The 15,545-nt window shown below is 36.7% G+C and overlaps 1 protein-coding gene across 2 annotated transcripts; it reads left to right on the top strand.

Moving 5' to 3' along the window:
* Positions 1 to 474: 474 nt before the first annotated feature.
* plcd3b (phospholipase C, delta 3b) lies at positions 475 to 15,206 on the top strand. 2 transcript variants are annotated; one of them, XM_083557689.1, is made up of 16 exons: positions 475 to 489; positions 1,284 to 1,445; positions 2,668 to 2,826; positions 6,173 to 6,401; positions 7,120 to 7,249; positions 8,299 to 8,524; positions 9,330 to 9,531; positions 9,672 to 9,813; positions 10,106 to 10,258; positions 10,920 to 11,057; positions 11,325 to 11,496; positions 11,666 to 11,782; positions 11,949 to 12,127; positions 12,446 to 12,581; positions 12,738 to 12,887; positions 13,680 to 15,206. In XM_083557689.1, the coding sequence occupies exons 2-16, from the start codon at positions 1,361 to 1,363 to the stop codon at positions 13,802 to 13,804; spliced, it is 2,343 nt and encodes a 780-aa protein (XP_083413815.1). In that variant the 5' UTR covers positions 475 to 489; positions 1,284 to 1,360; the 3' UTR covers positions 13,805 to 15,206. The 2 variants fall into 2 exon arrangements, with proteins under 2 accessions (XP_083413815.1, XP_083413814.1); XM_083557688.1 differs by lacking the exon at positions 475 to 489 and having other exon boundaries at positions 1,185 to 1,445.
* Positions 15,207 to 15,545: the final 339 nt, after the last annotated feature.

Genomic DNA, 15,545 nt, shown 5'->3' with positions numbered 1-15,545 from the left:
TTTTTCTTTAGTTCTGGAGTATTACACACATTTTTCATTTTTAAATTCTCTTTCCAAAATGAAAATTGAATGCCCAGAATGTACACGGACTGGGGTCATCTGGACCGGCTCCTCTTTTCTTCTAATTTAATGGCCATGGTCACATAACTGTGGGTGATGTTTTTTTTTTACAAACTTTTACTTCTTTTTAGTATTTTGAAAGTCAGCCCTTGATCACTGTACAGTCGATCAGCTCGGATTCAAAGCATCATACAAACGTGAACTTGAAGTCTTAACTAGTCATGTGTCAGTTTTGAACTCTGCAAATAATGATCTATCTTCAAATGGCTCTGACATGACTCAGCAGAAGGCTACGTTTATTTTAATAATATATTATAATCAAAAATACATGATGACAGCTCACATAGCTGCGTCACGAGCTATGCTTTCTTTGTGTGCCTGTTTAGCTTTAGCAGTCTCAGAGGGATGCATTCGTTCCGGCACCATCAGGTCTGTATGCAGAAAAGTTTGATTTTTTAATTACTATACAGTCTTTTCATGTATTCAGAGGATGGGAACCCACATTTAAACTATGATATTAAATGTTTCCAATTGAGGTGAGTAAAAGTCATTTTATATCCAAGTGACAAATAGCCTAGTCTTAAGCTGCCTGTCTTGATTGGTGAACTAGTATAGGTTTGTTACGGTTATGAAGGCCTCGCCTCCAAGCCCTAGGCCCTATGCAATTGCCTGGGAGCTTTATGTCTTCAGAAAAAGATCAAGGTTTAATTGGTGAAGTTCTTCATTAGGACACGAGGGGGCAACATTTCATTCAAATACATTGGTTCCCTAGATAATGACTCTATCTAGTTCTTATGGACATGCATCAATCAGGAATACATGATCGGACATGCCAAGTTTTAGCCTTATAGTTTAAAGATTTGCTTGTGTTTTATATTCTTTACGTGTTTGTTATGCTTATGTGGCACAGGATATTGGGTAATTGTGTATCTTGTTTCCAAAATTGTGGATTATGACAATCTTTGGGTCGTTTACATCCTGGTAAAATTATCATATGAATAATTTCTATTAACAGAGAAGCCATTAGTTACTTGGGAAAGCATATAAGTGAACTAGATCTTATAGAAACCAGCGCGCTCTTCTGTGTCTCCCAGTAATCGGATTGCGCAGTGTTGCCTCCGATTGTGACATCACTGGCGATGGGTGGGGCTTCTTTCATTTCGGATAAATGCGGTAAGTGCCAAAAGCAGAGGACAGAAAATCACTGGCGTTTATTCTGTTAGTAATATAGGTCAAGGGATCTGAAGCTTTGAAACAGGAGGACGCGCTGCTGAAAAGCGCACAGACCGCAGAAAGTGTGATGCTGAAAAGCGAGGACAATGCAAAGGCCGAGCACAGGAAGAGGGACGCTGTACATCAAACGGAGCAACCTCTGAGGAATTTAGGTAGGAAAAGAGAATAAACAAATGCACATCCAGTATCATGGCTAATGCTTATTATTATTATTATTATTATTATTATTATTATTATTATTATTATTATTATTATTATTATTATTATTATCATCATCATCGTTATTATATGCATGCATCACTATTGTTATCTTGCAAACTTCTTGCAGCCTATTCTAAACCAATATATAAAACTAATATATAAGAGCACCTTTTATTTCATTGCATGGAGTAGTTTGAGGATACCTGAACTTTAAGCACATTGGTTGAGAGTTGGTAGTGATTAATGACAGGTAGATGTGAAAATACTTTGACCAGAGGCCATGTTTAGAAGATAACAGATTGAGTTGTTTATTTTAAAGGTGTGTCAGAAATGTTACAGTGGTGCTTTAGCCACTGGTCTTTATAGGAGTGATATATACATAGATAAAAACGAGAGAGAGAGTGCATTCATTTATTACACATACAGGGAAGTAACCCAAAGCTGTTTACATAGTACAGGAAAAACAATAACAACAAAACCTCTACAAGCAGACTGAATATTTTGTGAAAGCACATCTGGTTGCAGTGGAGAAGGGTGTAGTTTGGGGGAAAGCAATTAAGCTTTTTATTCATGTAAAACGAGGTATGTTGGAGTACAATACTTATCTCATGTGGGTAAATTGACAGTATGATCCTCAGAGATCAATCTATTCATTCTTACAGTGTAGGTTTTCAAGAAAGAGATATTGTATTTCATATAATAGAAAAATACACTAAACATTTTTAACCTAGACGAGAATACAGGCTTTCCTCTCTCTGAAAAGTTCAAGCTGAATAATCTCAAGCTGTGGAGCACGAGATAAAAGACAAAACATTGCTTAATGCTATCATTTAAAGGATTTATAATAGTTTACCGACATGTCTGTAGTAAATAAAACAGATCTGGACAAAGTCAGGATTATTTTTTGTATTTCTGAAATTGCACATACTGTTTTTAATATGCTGCTTAGATGCACAGTGAATTGAAGAGGACCACTATTCAATGCAATCAGTTCTCTTAGTCTGTGCTGCAATTCCTTTTAGTAAGCACATGGGACTTATGCCAAGTAACAGGCCTTGGGAGCAATTTAATTAAGGTTGTTTAAAAGCCTTTGTTATTCACAACCCTTTAAAACGTGGTTGGAAAAGTTGCCAGATCAAAAGCCACATCCCCCTCAGTCTTTCTCTTTTTCAGGTCTCCAGGATGACGGAGATGTACAGACCATGCTGCAAGGCTCCACTATGTTAAAGCTGCGTTCCCCTCGCTGGCAGAGGAAACGCATGTTAAAGCTGCAGGATGATGGCATCACAGTGCGTTGTGAATCCAATGGTACCTTCAGCAAGACCAAAACCTGTAAGTCTACCTACCTAGAGTTAGAAAGCAGTGGGATTTGTATGTACAGGGGTCAGTTCCAGATCATTCTCATGGAGTCTTATAAATGTAATATTCTTGATGTTTGATACTTTAACTGGAACCAGATTGTGGTTAATAGAGGGGAGAAGATAAAAGTACCGGTAGATGCTTCAGCTGTGTAAGCTTGCAGTGTGGGAGCTTTTTCAGTAAGGTGGAGGTTTAAAAATAAGATCTTGAATTATGGGTGTGCAAACAGTGAAATAGGCAGGTCTACTGTGCCACAGTGCTGACTGTTTATTACAGGCTAGTCTATTTGTAGCTCAAACAAGGGGGTATCTCTACCAGGCCTGTAAGTTCCACTCAACTAATTAGAGACTATGATGGGGTGGGAAGAGTTTGGTCTTTCTTTTTGTGGTTTGTTCCATATGGGTTATATGAAGGATAATCATTGCCCCGGAGGCAGTGCAGCCTGTACATAGAAACTTGGTCTTCAATTGCTTGTAGTCAGTGATGTTATTTTGTGATGTGGGCAGGACAGACTGTATGTATGCACATCAGGAAAGAAAGTACTGTAACAAACTATATGTTCTATTGTTACAGTGTTCTGGTGTGTTTATTTTCTGTAATTGTACTTTTTTTTGTACAATTCATAGTACTTTTTGTTTTATTTACGTTCTTCTAATTTATTATTGTAAAGAAAATCGCATTTTAAAAATCATCAATGAAATATGAATGCAATCAAGACCATTTTTTTTGTTAGTTATTGTGTTACAATTAATCAGTTCATTAATTTCATTAAAAATTCAAATGGATTCTTAAAAAAATCATAAAAAAATTGGAACAAGGATGAAGGGTGTCTATTCTAATTTCGGAGAAAAAGTTATTAGAGTTTTACACCACCCCGTTTAATAATTCACTTTTTGTAGACATTTTCTTAATCTTGCCGAAACATCTTGTGTAATCTTGAGTGAACTAATTTCTTCCCCTATATATATATATATATATATATATATATATATATATATATATATATATATATATATATATATATATATATATATATATATATACAGTGAGGAAAATAAGTATTTGAACACCCTGCTATTTTGCAAGTTCTCCCACTTAGAAATCATGGAAGGGTCTGAAATTTTCATCGTAGGTGCATGTCCACTGTGAGAGACATAATCTAAAAAAAAAAAATCCAGAAATCACAATGTATGATTTTTTTAAACTATTTATTTGTATGATACAGCTGCAAATAAGTATTTAAACACCTGAGAAAGTCAATGTTAATATTTGGTACAGTAGCCTTTGTTTGCAATTACAGAGGTCAAACGTTTCCTGTAGTTTTTCACCAGGTTTGCACACACTGCAGGAGGGATTTTGGCCCACTCCTCCACACAGATCTTCTCTAGATCAGTCAGGATTCTGGCCTGTCGCTGAGAAACACGGAGTTTGAGCTCCCTCCAAAGATTCTCTATTGGGTTTAGGTCTGGAGACTGGCTAGGCCACGCCAGAACCTTGATATGCTTCTTACAGAGCCACTCCTTGGGTATCCTGGCTGTGTGCTTCGGGTCATTGTCATTTTGGAAGACCCAGCCTCGACCCATCTTCAATGCTCTAACTGAGGGAAGGAGGTTGTTCCCCAAAATCTCGCAATACATGGCCTCGGTCATCCTCTTCTTAAAACCATGTGCAGAAAAACACCCCCAAAGCATGATGCTACCACCCCCATGCTTCACAGTAGGGATGGTGTTCTTGGGATGGTACTCATCATTCTTCTTCCTCCAAACACGTTTAGTGGAATTATGACCCAAAAGTTCTATTTTGGTCTCATCTGACCACATGACTTTCTCCCATGACTCCTCTGGATCATCCAAATGGTCATTGGCAAACTTAAGACGTGCCTGGACATGTGCTGGTTTAAGCAGGGGAACCTTCCGTGCCATGCATGATTTCAAACCATGACGTCTTAGTGTATTACCAACAGTAACCTTGGAAACGGTGGTCCCAGCTCTTTTTAGGTCATTGACCAGCTCCTCCTGTGTAGTTCTGGGCTGATTTCTCACCTTCCCTAGGATCATTGAGACCCCACAAGGTGAGATCTTGCATGGAGCCCCAGTCCGAGGGCGATTGACAGTCATGTTTAGCTTCTTCCATTTTCTAATGATTGCTCCAACAGTGGACCTTTTTTCACCAAGCTGCTTGGCAATTTCCCCATAGCCCTTTCCAGCCTTGTGGAGGTGTACAATTTTGTCTCTAGTGTCTTTGGACAGCTCTTTGGTCTTGGCCATGTTAGTAGTTGGATTCTTACTGATTGTATGGGGTGGACAGGTGTCTTTATGCAGCTAACGACCTCAAACAGGTGCATGTAATTTAGGATAATAAATGTAGTGGAGGTCTTTGAGGGTCAGAATTCTAGCTGATAGACAGGTGTTCAAATACTTATTTGCAGCTGTATCATACAAATAAATAGTTTAAAAATCATATATTGTGATTTCTGGATTTTTTTTTTTTTAGATTATGTCTCTCACAGTGGACATGCACCTACGATGACAATTTCAGACCCCTCCATGATTTCTAAGTGGGAGAACTTGCAAAATAGCAGGGTGTTCAAATACTTATTTTCCTCACTGTATATATATATATATATATATATATATATATATATATATATATATATATATATATATATATATATATATATATATATATGTATTTATTTATTTATTTATTTATATATTTTTTCCATTACTAATCATTGGACTGATCCCCTTTTATGACAATGTTAAGACTTGTTAGATAATAATTAAAATGTAATTTTATAAGCATCCATCATTAGGTTTAATGTCACAGCATGGTCAAAATAGTGAAATACTTTTTCTTAAGTAGATTAAACTTAAACTCAGCAAAGGATACTACACAAAAGTAACAGTGAGGTGAAATATTTAAGTCCAAGCCATGAACTCTTAAAAATTCATGCAAAGGAGAGCTGTATCCCCTTTCCACTGCATAACCTCAAAGTGTTCTGCTGGTATGGAGAAAGATTCTCTGTCAGCTACTTTGGACAGAGCAGTTTATTATAGTTACAGTGGTTACATGCTGTTTAGCTGGGCCCATATTTGTGTGTTTGTATATCAAAACCAGGTTATACAGTACACATATGCAAATATAGAAGTTTGTCCGGTTTATAATTTTTTTCCACGTTTGTTCCTTAAATACATCACGTTCTACAGGTTTCTACACGTTCTAAATTTACTTTATTATTTGTATTTGTTTGATTGCAAATGTTTGTTTGGTATATTTGAGGTTTTTTTTACACCATTTCTGTGTTCTCTGTCCTCAGTTTCCATAATGGAAGTAGAGTGTGTGCGTGAGGGCTGTCAGTCAGAGACCCTGCGAAGAATGGCTAATTCTGTCCCAGAGAAGCAGTGTCTGACCATCGTCTTTAAGGGAGGGAGGAAGAGTTTAGACTTGCAATGTCAAAGTGCAGAGGAGGCACAGCACTGGGCTCGGGGGATCTGCACCCTGCAGGACCGAATAAACAACATGAGTCATACTGAGAAACTTGACCAATATCCTTTATAGCATTCAACTGGCCAAATAGAGAGAACGTTTAAAACCAATAGATCTCCAAGTATTTAATCTCTATCAAATCTGAATATTGAGTTTGGCTGTTTTGTATTAAACCTTGCAGATTGTCCATCCTGCTGCAGTGACAAAAAAATCCATATATACTGTCGTTCTTTAGAGCATTGCTGTGAGTGGGTGACACTCATTTTTTGCCATCAAACCGTTAATGTGGACTATTTACTTTTAGCACTAAAGTGCTGATTTGCAATAAAAGCATATAGTTTGTCCTGCTTCGTTGCTCACACTGTTATTTTTTGTATAAATATTCCTACACAAGCCTTCTTGATGGCATAAGCCTTTGTTAATGTTGTCATGCCTAAGAACAGGTGACATAAAAGACAGCAATCTGTACAATTTCTGATCATTTCTGCCAAATGTGCTCTATGCAGCTTTCAAGAGTTGAAACTTTTGCAACCTTCTACAAAACAAGTAACCAGATAGGACTGACAGAGCTTTATACAGTTAATTTAATAGAGAACATGATGGTGGCCTACTTGAATACAAATAGAACATAATTATGTGTATATCTGTTTGGTTATATGATCACACTATCTGCATGCAACTTAGATACAATCAATTCAGCTTTGATATTGTCTTATACTGCTACTGCATAAACTTATAACATGGTTATGTTGTGTATTAAACCCTAACTGTTCTCACCTGGATACATGGCTACCTGAGGCAGGCAGATTTAAACCAGGATGGGAAGATGACTTATGAAGAAGTGCAGAGGCTCCTCCAGATGATCAACATAGACCTCGATGAGCAATATGCCCTCAGATTGTACAAGGTTACATGACTCCTACTTCTATTGTTTAGACTTTTGTGGTATAGTGACCATCATTATTTTGTTCATTTTGTGAACCAATGCCCATATGCTATATTATTTTTACTTGAATGTTATTTTTTCCTGTCCATTAGTGTTATGGAAATGTAATAGTATTAATTTTCCTGAATAATTTCAGCTGTCGTTTATTTAGAAAAAAAAAAAATCTCTATGCCAGAATTTATGAATACACACTTTGGAAATACCACCATATCCTGCTGCCATTCCAAGCAGCTTTAAGCTACACTATATAGCCAAAAGTATTTTAGTAGTATAGTTAAGGTTAGTATTGTAGTTTTTTAGCATTATGTTGTTCTTTCCTAAACTGTTACCACAAAGTTGGTTTTGGATTTGGTAATATTACATTCCCTTTTCTAGGAGACCCAAACCTGTTCCAGCATGACCGTGTTCCTATGTAAAAATCCAGCTCTATGAAGATATGCTTTATATGTTTTAAGTGTAAGATTTTGAGTGGTCTGCTATAGAGCTCTGACCTCAACCATATTGAATATCTTTGGGATGATTTGGAACGCTGACAGAACCCTAGGCCTCCTCACCCTACATCAGTACCGGACTTTACTAATGCCCTTGTGGCTGAATGAGAACAAATCTCCACACGCACATGCTAAAATCTAGTGGAACATCTCAGAAAAGGGGAGGTTATTATAACAGCTAATGGGGACTAAATGTGGAATGTAATGTTCAAAAAAGCATATGCAAATCTGCTCAGGTGTCCACAAGCCTTGTCCATATCGTGTAGTTTCATCACAAATGGGGCATAAATGGAATTTCAGGATTTGTGTATGGAGCAAGATTCAAATGCGAATGTGAATTATAACATATGTTCCAAATCCAATCTCTAATAGTGACCCATTTGATTATAATACTCGATTTAAAAAATCATGTTTTTTAAGTTTAAGGGAATTTACGGCCCAGTGAATATTATTTTATAACTCTAGGGCACCTGTAGCCTTTAAACATTGTTTGATCACATGTTTGTGTACATGTAACAGAAATGTGACCGGTCAGCGGATGATCGTCTGGACCACAGTGAGATCGAGCTGTTTTGTCGTGAGCTGTTGCGTCGACCCGAGTTAGATGCAGTGTTTCGGGAATACTCCTCAAATGGCCGTGTGCTGTCCACTGTGGACCTGCGTGAATTTCTAAAAGACCAGGGAGAAGACAACACTCTCGTCCATGCACAGAGTCTCATCCTTACTTATGAACTTAATGAGTGGGGTAAAACAATGTCTTTTATTATACACTCACAAAAAATAGTGCAACCACTTTCATGCTGCTGTTTGTCCATTTACTAATGCAAGTGTCTGCTTACTTCAATTCAGAGTTCAGAGACACTCTATTGTTGGCTCTCTTTATTTAATGGGGTTTGATCACTCGTTCTTTGTCCATTAGTAGCATAATTTCGACCAGTGACCTTAAGCACAAAGACAATGATGCGACTTACTATAATATAAAAGGTGAAAAAAAGGTAAAATATGATCTAAAATCCATCGGATGGAGAAAAAAAACAACTGTATAAACCAGTTGAAGTAAAATGCATAGAAAATGACTTATGAAAATGAATTATTATTATTATTATTATTATTATTATTATTATTTATTATATATTTATAATATATTTTTTTAATGTAATACATTGAATGAAATGTTGGTTAAACAAGGGAGAAAATGTACCTCAGTTTAAATGTGTGTTTATAAAGGAATATTATTAAGTGGTTGATTTATGTAAAGTTCATTATATAGATTATATAGAACTTTTTTATCACGCTTTCACAAGCTTTTTGGTAAGACCCCCTTGTGAGCCACACAGGACTTATAAAGTTTGAAACTGGCATTTATCAATATATTATTAATTGAGTATACAGCATCAGACGTTTTATATCACAAATATACAAAATGTACAAGATTTTGTGTCTGATTTAAGAATGATCGGAATTAAGAAAGAAGTTACATATTGTAAAACATTCTAATATGTTATTTGATTAAGCCTAACCAACATCTGCATCTGTTCTCTCTCTTACAGCTCGAAAAAACCAGCTCATGACAGCCAATGGGTTCACCATGTACATGCTGTCAAAGGAAAATGTTGTGTTCAATCCCGAGCATGGCAGAGTGTACCAGGATATGAGCCGACCGCTTAGTCACTATTTCATCTCTGCTTCCCACAACACCTACCTTACCAAAGATCAGGTCATGAGCGAGAGCAGTGCCGAGCCGTATATACGGTAAAACACCCACATTTATACATAAACACAGCACTTGTTGACATTTAAAGTTAAGGCCATTTTTTCTTTTTTCTCCTGTGTGTGTGTGTGTGTGTGTGTGTGTGTGTGTGTGTGTGTGTGTGTGTGTGTGTGTTGTACAGAGCTCTTAGCAACGGCTGCCGCTGTGTTGAGCTCGATTGTTGGGATGGAGATAGAGAACCAGTAATTTATCATGGCCACACCCTTACTTCCAAAGTGCCCTTCAGGGAGGTGGTGGAGGCCATTGCTGAGTATGCATTTAAGGTGGGAACAGGGTATTGTAATAAAATATAGTTACCTTAATGCTCATCATGTTAAAATGATAAAAGTTTATTATATTACATAAAGAATGATACAAGATAGTGCATGCTTTTGTATTGCTTTGTTTATTATTTATTATATTTATGATTTGATATGTATGTGTATTACTTAAAATGTATGTTTGATACAGTACAGTGAAATTACTTATGGTAAACATAGATAAAGCATAATTCTAATTGTGTTCTGCCTATGTTTAAGCAATTTCTGTATTATACTGCTCTGTGACACTGCACAGGCTTCTCCATACCCTCTGATACTGTCTCTGGAGAATCACTGCTCAGTGGAACAGCAGGCAGTCATGGCCCAGCAGCTACACACTATCCTAGGGGATAAACTACTCACTAAACCTCTTAACAGTCACCAGTATGACAGCCTTCCCTCTCCAGAGGTACTGTGAAAATATATTTCCATACTGACATTCGTGTCCAGCTGTATGCTGAATCTCTGTTGTTTTCCTTATATTTACACGTTTTTCTTTTTTAACTACTATGTAATTATGCCTTTTTTAATTTATTTTTGGTTAGATTTTGATTCCATGTTTAGTTTTGCTCTGACTTTCTTCCTTGTGCTCATCTTGTCTGTGGTCATAAAATACTATGGTTACAGTGTCAGAAATCACAGTTACGTACATTTAACTTCTTGTGTGTGTGTTTGTGTGTATGTGTGCATGTGCGTGTGCATGCATATGTGTGTAAAAATATGTAGAGTTTTACACTATATCATATTGTATAAATAAATGTATCCATGTTCTCAGCCAGTTAGTCCAGCAGCCAGGCAGTTTTCATGCACAAACCTTTACCCTTTTTCCTGGTTAGAAGTTTATATCTGAAATGAGGTTCATTCATTTCGCATTCTTAGTCTCTGGAGTGATTTGATATTATTTTATTATGTTAACAAAATGGCCGATTATGCCTTTTTGGATGGCTTGCTGGATATGTGCTATGACTGTGCATTTTCAAATATTGGGATTTGCAACTGATAGTAGTAACTCATTTAATTTGAATAAAAATGTAAATTTGGTGACTCTCTAATTCCTCGTTCATTATTAGGAGCTGAAAGGGAAAATCTTGGTGAAGGGAAAGAAGGGGCGAGTGGAGCAGGAGAGCTCCAGTTCATCTGAGTCCAGCTGCGAAGAAGACGAGAGTAAAGCAGAGGGCAAAGTCAAAGCAAAGAAAGAGAGCAAGAAAGTGAGGTTTTTGCCTGGTTATTTGCTGATTGTATTTTATTTGCCTTGTATGTTTTTATGAAAATATATGTATGTACTCACTGCTCATTGTCCTGCTCATGTGAGGCCTTTTATGTCTGTATTTTTGTTTTCAAGTCTTCCAGTTATTTACGTTTGTATGCTTGTCTGTGTGTGTGTGTGTGTGTGTGTGTGTGTGTGTGTGTGTGTGTGTGTGTGTGTGTGTGTGTGTGTGTGTCTGATGTGTGCCTGACTGGCCATTGCTCTCCAGTGTACATGTGATTCTTCTCCAGAAGTGTCCAAGCTGAGCCCAGCGCTCTCAGACCTGGTAGTGTACACCTGCAGTGTTCCTTTTAAAGGTTTTGATCAGGCAGCCAAGAGACCTCCTATTGAGATTTCCTCCTTCTCTGAAAGCAAAGCTCTCAAACATATAAAAAATTCAGGTGACTTGTGTGTCTGTGTGTATTGATGTTTAAAGTTTCCTTAATTAAATGTCATAAATATATATGTGTATAAATTGTTTAATAGTTGGTAAAGTTTAATAATAGTTTCTTAAAAAATTCCTATAGAAAACTTGTGTTACAGATTGCATGTATCAATTTCAATTTACAGGGAAGAACTTTGTTCGGCATAATAGCCGGCAGCTGAGCAGGATCTACCCGTCTGGTCAGCGCCTGCAGTCCTCCAACTACAACCCACAGGACATGTGGAATGCTGGCTGCCAGATTGGTGAATTTTAATTCATTCTTAAAAACAAAAGTTTAATCTAGAAATGTAAAAAAAAATTATTTAATATTTATAATTATGAAAATATATAAAAAAAATTTCATAAACCATTTTCTACACAATATCCATCCAAGCATACCAATGTGTTACTCGTCATCTTTTTTTACAGTGGCGCTAAACTTCCAGACACCTGGGGAGCAGATGGATTTAAATCAGGGGCGTTTCTTACCCAATGGACACTGCGGATATGTACTAAAGCCCAGCTTCCTGTGCCAGCCTGACTCCGAGTTCAATCCTGAAAACACTGGGGGAGGGCCAGGACACAACCCTACACTCCTCATCATAAAGGTTGTTTGTTTAAATGCTCTTACCACCTCAGATATAATGTATTAGATCATCTTTGCTAATAACTCTACTATGTTATGGCTAGATGTGAATCTCCCAGGAGGTTGTTATGACCCACCCAGATCCATTTGGCAGAAATATGTCTTCACACAGAAGTGATATCTTGGACATTTTACACCTGGGTCACATAATTAAATTTGTGGTTGAACATTCGAAGAAAAAGGCTAGAGCAAGATAACAACCTATGAATATGCCATTAAATGAATTAGCTTGAGAAATTTTCCTCCACTCGGTCTGTGTAATTTGTGTATTGTGTTGCAGGTCATCTCAGCGCAGCAGCTGCCTAAACCAGACACAGAGAAACTCAACTCTATTGTAGACCCTCTGGTCTGGGTGGAGACTCACGGGGCTTCCATAGATAACAACAAGAAAAAGACACACCGCATTGACAATAACGGCATGTCATCACTTCTTAATGAGCATGCACAATAGCTGTTATTTTTAACTCCTGGGTGTGATTAGATACCTTAGTGAGTATGTAAGTGAAAGAGTATGTGTGTATGTGTGATTGTGTGTATTAATTCTATCTTCTCTCCTGTCTGCTTTTACCCAGGTTTTAACCCCAGGTGGGACTGCACTTTTAAGTTTCTGTTGCATGTGCCACAGCTGGTCCTAGTTCGTTTTGTAGTGGAGGATCATGACTACACAGCACGAAATGAATTCCTCGGCCAGTTCACTCTACCATTCACCAGCATGCGCACAGGTATATTTCAACACGAGCAGGCGGTAGAATGTACTATAATACATTACAATATACTGTGTCTATCAGCATGTGTAGTGGAAAAACTTGGAAACCCAGAGAATCTCATTACAGTCAGTAACCCAAGAACTGTTTCTGATCTACCCATTCTGTCATAGTGCCATCATAAAAATTTCAACATTCACCCTATCATCCAGACATTGCAAGTTTGAATCACGACGGTGCAATAGACATTTAAAGCCAGTGCTTGCTGCATGTAGTCCCTGGTATGGAGGAATTGTGTCCTCCCTCCTTTGTCAATAAAGACCTCCTCACCCTACATCAGTATCTAACTTTACTAAGACCCTTGTAAGCTGAATGAGCACAAATCTCCACAACCATCCTCCAAAATCTAGTGGGGAAACTTTCCATAAGAGTGGAGTTTATTATAACAGCTAATGGGATCTAAATGTGTTATGGGATGTTCAAAAAGCACATATGAATCTTATGATTAGGTGTCCACAAACATTTGTTCCTATAGTCTACGTGGAAAAGGGTATATCTCACTTAAGATATACCCTTTTAGGGATAACACTCTTAAGGAGTGTTATGCAGCATGGGCATCAGAAAGTGCACTTTTCTGGTATGGCTTTATGTGTCTGCAAGTATTATACTTAACCCAACGTAGTAGGGTTTTTACAGATGTTCAGTATTTTTGACAGTATTTATTGTTCCAAGTAAAGCTTAGGTTGAAAGTTAGCCTGTAAATACTAATTTCTCTGATGTGAAATTCTTGTTTCTATATCTGTTTTACAGGTTACAGACACGTGCGGCTTCTCAGATCAGACAGTTCGAGCCTCTCTCCTGCCAGCCTTTTCATACACGTCAAGGTCACACCCAATTACAGCAGCCCCAAGCACGTTGCCTCAACCAAAGCCTAGCTAAACACAGGGAATATAATGTGGTGCCTGGACTACCAACTGAGCTACAGCAGTTTATATTGATGTACATTAGTAATGACCTAATTTATATTCTTTATTTGTATAATTGTTTAATCTTTAAATAGAGACTCACTGAAAGCAATCCAAATTAATCATAGAGACTAAATATTAGAAACTAAAGAGTACATTCACTGCAGAATATAAATTAGGTTTGTCTTAATAAAGCCAGATGTTTTTGAGGTCCTAGCGTTGTCCCAGAGCTTACACAGTATGCATCGACGAAGGAAATTAAAACAGGTCAAGATATTGATGTTAATATACGTATGTTTTTAGAATGACAAAGCAATACAATATATTTTTTGCCATGTAACGTGTCAAATGTAGCAGTATCGATCAAGAGCCTTTGGGCTTCTTGTCTATGCAACTTGTGAATTGTGCTCATGGATTGAAAATGCAGCCTATTTTTCTTTTTGATTGTAGGGAGAGAGGTACAGTATGCATGCTAGCAATTTGACAATGAAAACAGTGAAACTGAATGAAAGAAAAAATACAAAGACTCCAAAATTAACCATCCACCACAAACTTTTCAGTGCTGATATGAATTTATTGTATTTTGTATCTCTTAAGGTAAAACAAAACTGCTGTTGAGGCAGGAAAAATAATGTAATTTTGCTGTGATGGAGATGATCTTCATCATGCACTAATATTTCTCTCTCTTTCTCATATTTATATAAGTTGAATCATTGTTAATAGAAAGTATACACTTCTTTTGTTTATGACAGAACCATGTATATGCTTTGTGTATATTTTAAATGAGTGAACTTGTATTTAAAAAAATCTAAATGGCTTTTACAAACCTGACAATCATTGCTAAAGTAAGTTAGACAAAATAATAGTCTATGTGCACGTGTGTTGTTTTAGCTCTATAACCACAACCTCATAATAATTTCATGTTTTATTTTAGTGGTCAGGCTCTGTTAACTCATGCATATACACCAGCATGTGTTGTGGATAGCATAGTTAATATTTGTCACACAATTATTCTCTCTCTCTCTCTCTCTCTCTCTCTCTCTCTCTCTCTCTCTCTCTCTCTCTCTTAAATTTTATATAACAATTTCAGTGCTTTAATGCCTTGTCTGGCAGATGTGTTGGAATTAAGTAGCACTTCATTCTTTAGTTATCATTTGCTTGTTCAAGCAAATAGAATTTGAAACCCTCAGTGTTATTTTGGGAAAATGTAACAGTAATTGTGAAAAACTGGAAAAGTCCCTTTTGCGCTGTTCAGAAGCCATACAGTTACCTTTGTGAGATATGTGTTAAAGCTATGATATTGTCATGTACTGTAATGCCAAAGTATTTGGATCTCTAGATATACAAATAAACACTTTTTTGTTATAAAGTATTTGAGAGTTTTTTGTTATTATTTATTGCTAAAAAGATATATTTGATCCATGGTGGGGACAATGGAGCCCTCTGATGGTGGATGTTTGTACGTTTCTTCATCTGCAAAAACTAATGTACTCGTGCAGGTATTCACGTGTATTCATGAATGTTGATTCCACTGAATAACACGATAGTCCTTAATCTATAGACATGTTTTCAAAGGTTATTGCAATTTTTTTTTCTATAAAAAGTTTTATTATTAAAGATACTGGACTGGTAAAAATCCCTGGGAGTTTAAAGTTCAAAAAGCTAAAAAAAAAAATGTTTTAATAAAAAAAATAATAAATTTAACAAAAAG

This window comes from Silurus aristotelis, assembly GCF_946808225.1.
Source record: "Silurus aristotelis genome assembly, chromosome: 12".
In the NCBI taxonomy this organism is placed as follows: domain Eukaryota; kingdom Metazoa; phylum Chordata; class Actinopteri; order Siluriformes; family Siluridae; genus Silurus; species Silurus aristotelis.
The sequence above is the reverse complement of the archived record's forward strand: the minus strand, read 5'-3'. Positions and strand labels throughout refer to the sequence as shown.